A 9,554-nucleotide genomic window follows, 5' to 3' on the forward strand; every position below is an offset into this window, starting at 1 on the left:
TAAATGAAACTGCAACTCTCAGGGTTGCAGTGTACTCTGAATTGAAAAATATTGTATTTGTCCTGAGTGATGTAAGCGTGATCACTAGGTCATACTCCTTCAGAAAGTACAGGATTTGGCAATTCACAGTGCAGCACATTGTGGCTTCAGAACGGTATCAAAAAAGGGAAACAAGTAGCAAGGATATGTAGACTGAATGGTCTGTCTGTGCTGAGTCATCTCCTTTTGAGCTGAAATGTTCTGTTTAAAAGATGTGAGATTGGGTAATAGCAATATGCGCTGACTGGCCTTGGTCACTAAATGTTTCCTGTAAATCTTTGACACTCAGTAGGTAAGTGTTATTGCCCAAGCGTCTCTAACCGGCTTCTGGGAAACACACGAGACTATGAGTTACTGATTTATCACTGCCTCCTAATAGGAAAAATCAAGTAATGCATCTTATAATGAAAATTTATTTTTGTCTTGAAATAATTGACATCTCCACTACACTTTCATGTCATCATTAAGTGGTTTGTGTCCTCATCAATTTACATTTTACACCTTTTGGGAGGCCATTTCAAAGTGCTTCACATAGTGAGGAGGGAGAGGGTAGCAGAAAGTGCTGTAAAGAAATGGCTCTTAAGTTCTTAACTCTGCAGCCCGTGTCCTCTCCCGCACCAAACTCCGTGACCCCATTCTCACCCGACTCCATTGGCTCCCTATCCTTCAGAGGATCCAGTTCAAGATCCTGGTCCTCACCTACAATGCTCTCCATAGCCTTGCCCCACTCTACCTCTGCGACCTCCTAACCCCCTACCAATCTGCCCGCTCCCTCTGCTCAGCTGGCTCCGGCCTGCTCCACACTGGGTGGTAGGTTGGGTTGAGCCAGCGGAGGGATTTGAAAGTGAGGAGACTGTTCTTGATTTCAAAATCCTCATCAATTCATGCCCTAGCACTTGCCTATCTCTCCAGTCTGTTCACTCCTTACTCCACCAACACCTTTGCTTCAGCCTTTTGTGTATCCCTTGATCCCTCCATTTTACCATCAGGGGCCGTGCTTTCAGCCATATTGCCTTGAATCTCTGGAACTCCCTGTGTCAATCCCTTGCCCTTCTTTGCCCATCTGAATATGGCCTGCAGTCACCTTTGCCCCAGCTTGGGGTTAAATCACATCATTGTACAGTCCTCTGATGCGCTACTTTGTGTGAAGGGTGTTATATGAGTAAGTTAAATTTGATGTGCTGGGTGATTGGGAGCCAGTGAAGCTGAATGAGGGTGGTTCAGATATATCTGTCCAATACTATTGCCCTACAGATCTGCTAACTAGCACACAATCAGTGACTTTCAAATGCTCACACTGCCACAATAGAATGCATATAAACAAACCGCAAATTGCTTGACACAATTTCATGGTGTGTGTTAAATGATAGACAGCTTACATTATATAGCATCTCTCAGATGAAATCTCAAAGCATTTTACTAAATAGGTCCAGTAGCTCAGTGGTTAGAGCACTCACCTTGCAAGTGAGATACCTGGGTTCAATTCCAGGCAGGGTGAAACCTTGGGCAAGTTTCCTTACTCCACGCGCTTAATAATAATCCCTCCAAAACAAAAAATATTAATAAATTGGTAATTTTCAATCCACGACTGTTTGTGGGACACTGCTGTGCGCAATTGGCTGCCGCGTTTCGCCCACAAATATATAGTCAATTCACTGTACGGCATATTCTGTGAAGCACTTTGAGACGTCGAGAAGATGTGAAAACACTATCAAATGCAAGGATTATTATAACAATAAAATTACATTTGTATATTTTACTAAATAAGATCAATTAAATGATGAACTGTATGTCATGATATTTCTGTGATATACTACAAGACATTTTACATAAGAGCTGCTGCTGTCGGGTTCAAGGGAAAATGCAAAGTCATGCAACATGACTCAGCATTAGTGTGGAATAACATCTGTATTGCACAAGATCCTGGCATTGCTGACCACGTGGGGAACACAGCACAACCTTTCCCCCGCACACCGCCTCCCGCTGCCGCCTTTCCCACACTCGCTGCTTCCCTCCACAGATCTATTCCGCCTAACCATCACCCTCCCCGCCTCTCCCCTTGACCACCCTTTGTGATTTCGGATGAAATCGTTCCATTTGATATATTAATCTACAATAATAATTTATTCCAAGGTTCTATGCTTTTATATTTACAGACTCCTGGAGTGTAGTGGCTGGCGCGCTCGCCTTTGCAAGCGGGAGGTCCCTGGTTCGAATCCGGGTGGGGGGTGCGAAACCATAGGCAAATTTCCTTACTCTAATAATGTGGTGGCTTCGATCCACGGCTCTTTGGGGGGACGCTGCCGTGCGCAATCGGCTGCCGCGCTTTCGCCCACAAAATATACCGTCCAATTCACTTTACGGCATATTCTGTGAAGCGCTTTGAGACGTCGAGATGATGTGAAAAACGCTATATCAAATGCAAGGATTATTATAACAATAAAATTACATTTGTAGATTTTACTAAATAAGATCAATTAAACGATGAACTGTATGTCATGATATTTCTGTGACATACTACAAGACATTTTACGTAAGAGCTGCTGCTGTCGGGTTCAAGGGAAAACGCAAAGTCATGCAACATGACTCAGCATTAGTGTGGAATAACATCTGTATTATTGCACAAGATCCTGGCATTGCTGACCACGTGAGGAACACAGCACAACCTTTCCCCCGCACACCGCCTCCCGCTGCCGCCTTTCCCACACTCGCTGCTTCCCTCCACAGATCTATTCCGCCTAACCATCACCCTCCCCGCCTCTCCCCTTGACCACCCGCCTCTCCCCTTGACCACCCGCCTCTCCCCTTGACCACCCGCCTCTCCCCTTGACCACGCATCTCTCCCCTTGATCACCCGCTTCTCCCCTTGACCACCCGCCTCTCCCCTTGACCACCCGCCTCTCCCCTTGACGACCCGCCTCTCCTCTGGAGTGTAGTGGCCGGGGCACTCGCCTTCGCAAGCGGGAGGTCCCGGGTTCGATTCTGGGTGGGGGAGCGGAGGAGGGGGCGGTGGGGGGGGGGCGGTGGTGGGGGGGGGCGGAGGAGGGGGCGTGGGGGCGGTGGTGGGGGGGGGGCGGAGGAGGGGCGGTGGGGGGGGGAGGTGCGAAACCATTGGCAAATTTCCTCATTCTAATAACGTGGTGGCTTCGACCCACGGCTGTCTGTCTGTCTGTGTGCGGGGGGGGGGGAGAGGGGGGGACGGACGCCGCCTCGCTTTTCGCCCACAAAACATACAGTCCAATTCACTGCACAGTAAATATCCTGCGAAGCGCTCTGGGGCGCCTCGACGACGTGACGCCTCATTTGGCGTATGGCAAACCAGGCGTGCGCGCGCACCCTCGCCTTTCAAATCTCCAACCGCCGCCAGCGCGCGCGCGTGCGCATGGAGGGGGAGGGGAGGCGGGGCGGAGGGAGGGAAATGACCGCACTGCGCACGCGCCGGACGCACGCCCCTATAAAAGCGGCGGCGGCGCCGGAACGCGCCTCAGATCGGAGGAGCCAGCAAGCGAGGGGTTTCCTGCTTCAACAGTGTTTGAACGGAACCTTTGCGTCTCTCCCGCCCCCGGACAACTACTACTACCACCATCATCATCATATCATCATCATCACCGCCGCCGTCGTCGTCGTTGTAAAGAGAGAAGAAGAAAAAAAAAAGGCCAAAAGAAAAAAGCCCGCGTCATATTTTGATACACGCCGTCCAGTCCCCTTCGCCGCCATGAATTCCCAAGTGCGTCAGAACTACCACCCCGACTGCGAGGCGGCCGTCAGCCGCCAGATCAACCTGGAGCTGTACGCTTCCTACGTTTACCTGTCCATGGTGAGTCGCGGGGCCCGATTCAGGCTTTCTCTGGTGTGCGCGTGTGTGTGTGGTGGGCGGGGTGGGGGCGGGTGGGGGGGGGGAGAGATGGTGGGCGGGAGGTGGGGGGCGTTGTGTTGATAATAATAATAATCCTTGCATTTGTTATAGCGCCTTTCATGTCAGGAGGACCTCGCAGGATGCACTGCAGATTGCTGTTTGTGTGGTACTGCTGTGTACACACAGATGATAATAATAATAATAATAATAATCCTTGCATTTGATATAGTGCTTTTCACGTCGGGAGGACGTCCCAAAGCGCTTCACAGAACACACTGTAAAGTGAATTGACTGTATATTTGTGGGCGAACGCGGCAGCCAATTGCGCACAGCGATGTCCCCACAAACAGTCGTAGATTGAAAATGACCAATTTATTATTGTTTTTGGTTTTGGAGGGATTATTATTAGGCTCTGTGTGGAGTAAGGAAACTTGCCCGAGGTTTGGCCCTCTGCCTGGATATACTGCACTTTGCAGTATGCAAGTGTGTTGTAGGCAGACATGGCGGTAGTTTGCGCACAAACAGCCAGGGAGTGTCCCACAAACTGCCAGGGAGTGAGTGGGTGACCAATTTTATTTGAGGGATTGTTTGTTGGCCAGGACAATATGGGAGAGAGAGAGAGAGAGACTCCCTTCTCTTCGACTAGTGCCATAGATCTTTATTGACCGCCTGACCAGGCAGACAGGACCGCGGTTTAATGTCTGATCCGAAGGTCGGTGCGTCCGCCAGTGCGGCGCCGCGCTGTGGTGTCAGAGACTGAGCTCAAAGCCTCAAATGCGCTACAAATTATAATTGAATGGAAACGAGAGGTTATAATGACAGCATTTGATATATTTTGGTGTTGGAAAACATGCGGCTGCTAATCTGATTATAAATAATGAGATGTGTAGGTATTAGTAAGAAATGTAGAGCTAAGTTTGCGTCTGAAGGGAGATATGAGGTGAGGTAACCAGGAAAGACCCCACATATTTTTGAAATGGCAATAAAAGGGCAGTCCATTTATGTCCACCTGAAGGTACACCAAACCTAAAATTAATTGCATCGGAGAGGACGATGGGAACAACAACTGCATTTGTGCAATGCCTTTCACACAGTGTGACGTCATGGATGGTGTGGTCCACTGGGGTCGGCAGAATAAGGAAGATGACTGAAGGTCATTTGAAGAAAAAAGGGTTTAATAGCAGGAAGTGAGTTGCAAGTATTCAGGGAGTTTAGAGGACGGAGATAAAGAGGCTGAGTGGAGTGTATTATGCCTTGAGGCTCAGTAATAGGGAGACAGTATGAGAGTACCTCGCTTTCTGCAAGGTATGTCTGTCTTCCTGGATCATTTAGCACCCTTTGAATCCGAAGGTTGTGGATTCAAACTCTACATCCTTCGGTTGAGATGTTGAGGATTGTCTGTCCAATACACTGGGGGTGGGGGAGGATTGTAGAGTGACGTTCCTATGTAAGGCAAGGGTGTGTTGCATCTTCTTGATGGGATATGTCTATAATAGTGCTTGCAGCCCTGGGTGATTAGCCACATTGATTTTTGGCAGAAATTTGCACTGCAATCTTTTACCCAGGCAGTGCTATTTTTTTCAGGTGACGGGATTCTAGGAGTGACCTGGCTGGCTGCTTACATTTATTTTTTTTGGTGGGCACATATGTGTACCGTATATGTAGCCTACCTTTGCCTTCTACCCTCTGCTCTGATAGGTTGTCAATCCTCCCATGATTGAGACATCCCACGTTAGATGAAGGACAATTTGTGCATCTCTAACGTATGTGTAAATTCTTACATGGTAGGAAGATTTGATCAAATATGTCCTGCAAATAGGAACTGAAGCTTATAAGAGCACCTTGAAATGTTCTTAAGTCAGTATAATGGTTTGTGGTATCTGCACACTATTGTGTTGCATAATAGATTGGCCTTGACTTGTGTGTTTAATAAAGACACTGTACTGGCTACTGTTTCTATTGATCTTTATTTCAGTATTATTTATTAATTACTGTTCAGTAAACTGAATCTGCCTTGACCTGTGCACCTCTGGGGTATAATTGAAGATTCCAGTTATTTTTAGGCAATAGTCTTATTGGAAATATCTAATTCTGGAAGCAGTCTTGCAAATTCGAGACTATCCACATTGTGGTTTTAAAGAGAAAGCCCTTGGCCTAGCCATTGTTTGCACTGACTTTGTGTAACTTGAGCTGCTCTTGGCTGGATGCATTTCTTGTTTATGCTCTGGGTGCAGTGTATGTAGCCCAGCCCTGTTCTGTGTAGCTGAGGGTTGCTGTATTTTTAATGGGCTGGCTAGTTCCTGATTATTTGCAACAAGTCAGAGTAATTTCTTAGCTATAAAACCTTGTGCATTTCTGACGTTAAGCTAGGTGGTGAACAGCATCAGTTCTAAGTTTATAAATGGGCGGTGAGGTGATTTTGCTTGTCAATGCAACTGGAATCTTGATCCTTTCTGCAGGTTTGGACTACAGATTTGTTTTCACCTCAACGTGCAGTAATTGGGTTATTAGCAGGAATCCCGTTTGTCTGCCTTGCACTGCACCATTCTGGCTAGTCTGATTCTGCAATATGACCACTGTACAGCAGTTCATATCAGCTTGCTAACTGCTGCTCACCCTTTCAGAAAGGCAACCAATATATTTGTGTGTATCTCCTTTTGTACTCCGGTGTCAGTGACGAGGCCTTAGGTTAGGTATGAGGAAGAGCAGTCTTAAACAGATTAAATTTAGTGTCGTCATGTGTCATTGTCCCATTATTTGTGACCTATGGTGTGAGTGTGTAATTACGATACCTGTTTTGTCTTTCTTTTCTCAGTCTTACTACTTTGATCGAGATGACATTGCCTTGAAGAATTTTGCCAAGTTTTTCCAGGAGCAGTCCCATGAGGAGAGGGAACATGCTGAGAGGCTGATGAAATTACAGAACCAGCGAGGAGGGCGCATCTTACTCCAGGACGTCAAGGTAGTAGGCTGAACGCTATAATGACTGATGCAGGGTGCTGCTGTCCCTTGAGTGCTAGACATCACAATGAGATGCTTGACATAATACCATCAGTCCTGATCCCTCCAGTTTCTGAACCATATAAAGGGTAACCAAGCTATTTGGGTCCAATATCTCGGATGCCTATAAACAAAGCATGAATAAAAATCTAGCTTCTAGGTTGTTGAGTTGCCATTGACGTTGCTGGTTGCAATGTATCAGCAAGTCAGTGTCCCCTCGTGTTGTGTGGTACACAGTAGTCCTGTCATCGAGCAAACCTGCACTCGTGGTGTGCTTTAATCGAGCTGCTTTGGATGTGTTGCCCACTGGGGTTTTCCATCTCCATTTTTCTTTGTTTTCACCCCACTTTTGCACGTTCTTTTTAAATATTTTGCAAATTGTCAATTATTACTGCTGTTGTCTTCAGTGCACAAAAGAGTCACAATACAGGTGGTTGCTGTTCTTGCTGTCTTTCACTTCAAATGTATAATGCTTGCCTTAATGTTCTCACTATGGGCTGTGGCTGCTGAGTGAGCCCAGGTGGCTTTATGTCAACTGCTAAATGCTCATATTATAAAGTAACTGAACCGATGCATTGTCTTTCTGTCTGACAGAAACCAGATCGGGATGAATGGGGAAATGGCCTGGTGGCTATGGAATGTTCCTTGGAGCTGGAGAAAAGTGTGAACCAGTCACTTCTGGAGCTGCATAAGCTGGCTACAGAAAGGAATGACCCCCACGTATGTATTTATCAAATTGTCGTTAGGTGGGTGTGGGACATTGAGGAGTTTATCTGGTCTCCAAAGCAGTGCTTTCTTCTAATGGACAGAGTTTGTGAAGTCTGGGTGTGGTTACTAAAGCCGATAAGAGTAAATTGTAGAAGGTTCTTGGAATGAATGCATGTTTTTAATGGTTGTACGGAGAATAGTTAGCCTGGCTTAGATCCATTCATATGTGTTGCTTTGGTCCTGGGGAATCATTGTTGTATATTACAATTTTCACAAACCTATGAAAACAGTTCATAGCCAGCTTCTAATGTGTTTTTAAAACTGAAACCATTAATTAGTGCTGCTTTTTGGGACTAGGGCCAGTTGATTATTCTGGGAGGCATGGTCTAACCTGTGAAACACTAAATATAACTCTGTTAGTTTGCGGCCTTTTTAATTGCAGGATAGTTACAGGCATCCTTACTGATTGAGGAGGGGAGCAGAGACGTGCTTTGTCTGGCACATCTCCTGCTCTGTTAAAACAACTTATTTCTCTTGTAGCTTTCGTGCTTTTGTAGCCCATTAATTTGCATTTCTTTTCACTCCACAGCTCTGTGACTTTCTGGAGACCCACTTTCTGGATGAGCAGGTCAAGTCCATCAAGCAGCTGGGCGATTATGTGACCAACCTGCGGAGATTGGGTGCTCCAGAGAACGGCATGGCTGAGTACCTGTTTGACAAGCACACCTTGGGTGAAGGCAGCAGCTAAACACCTGGATTCCTGCCTTCTGTTGCTTACAGCACTGTCTGTGATCTTCACTTGGTGCATGTTAGCTTTCGTTTGTCTATCCCCAGTTTTACACACTACCCAATTAAGTAACTGATTTACCGTAGTACAATTGAAGTAATTGTTCTATTACGCTGTATACTGGTGGATTTATTAAAGTTCGCTTGTAAAATGTTTACTCATTTGTCTGCAAATAAAGCGACTTGAACCAGAATCTTGTATTTGGCCTCTTTTGAGAGTGAGTGCGAAGGATTGGGATTCACTATTACACTTGCTTAACATAACATGTAGGAGCAGGAGTAGGCTATTCGGCCCTTCGAGCCTGCCCCGCCATTCAATTATGGTTGATCTTCTAATCTAACTCCAGCTAATAACCTGACCCTGACTTATCCCCATATCCCTTTTGCAATAAGAAATCTATCTATCTCAGTCTTGAATATGTTCAAGGACTGAGCATCAACAGCCCTTTGGGTTAGTGAGTTCCATACATTCACCACCCTCTTGAGTGAAGAAGTTCTTAATCAACTCAGTGCGAAAGAGCTGCCTCGGATTTTAAGGTTGTGACCCCTGGTTTTAGCTTCTCCAACCAGGGGAAACAATCTACCGCTATCTACTCTATCATGCCCTTTGATGATCTTATAGATCAAATTGATCAGCCTATCCTCGTAACTCATCCCCTTCATCCCTGGCACTAACTTAATAAATCTATGCTGCAACCCCTCCAAGGCAAGTATATCCTTCCTTAAATGAGGAGACCAAAACTGGACGCAGTATTCCAGGTGTGGTCTCACCAGGGCCCTATACAGTTGCAGCAAGACTTCCCTACTCTTATACTCTAATCCTTTCATAATGAATGCTAACATACCGTTCGCCCTCCTAATTGCTGCTGCACCCGCAGACTAACTTTCTGTGATTGTTGTACAAGGACACCCAAGTCCCTTTGGACACGAACACATTCTAATCTCTCCCCTTCTAAACAACAACCCGCTCTACTGTTTTTGCTACCTAGGTGGATGACTTCGCACTTCTCTACATTATACTTCATCTGCCACCTACCTGCCCAATCACCTAACCTATCTATGTCGCACTGCATTTTTTTAATGTCATCCTCTGTGTTGGCACTTCCTCCTAGTTTTGTGTCACCCGTGAATTTAGATATATTAGCTTCGATGTCCTCATCTAGAT

General features: G+C 46.1%; 1 protein-coding gene across 1 annotated transcript; it reads left to right on the forward strand.

Annotated features, from left to right (window-relative positions):
* The first annotated feature begins 3,674 nt into the window (after positions 1-3,674).
* Positions 3,675-8,579, forward strand: fth1a (ferritin, heavy polypeptide 1a). Its single transcript, NM_001292839.1, is given in 4 exon segments — positions 3,675-3,856; positions 6,711-6,857; positions 7,490-7,615; positions 8,193-8,579. Coding segments are annotated over 4 exon segments (534 nt in total). The 5' UTR covers positions 3,675-3,754; the 3' UTR covers positions 8,352-8,579.
* Positions 8,580-9,554: the final 975 nt, after the last annotated feature.

The sequence above is a fragment of the Callorhinchus milii genome, unplaced genomic scaffold (genome assembly GCF_018977255.1).
Source record: "Callorhinchus milii isolate IMCB2004 unplaced genomic scaffold, IMCB_Cmil_1.0 Scaffold17, whole genome shotgun sequence".
Classification (NCBI taxonomy): domain Eukaryota; kingdom Metazoa; phylum Chordata; class Chondrichthyes; order Chimaeriformes; family Callorhinchidae; genus Callorhinchus; species Callorhinchus milii.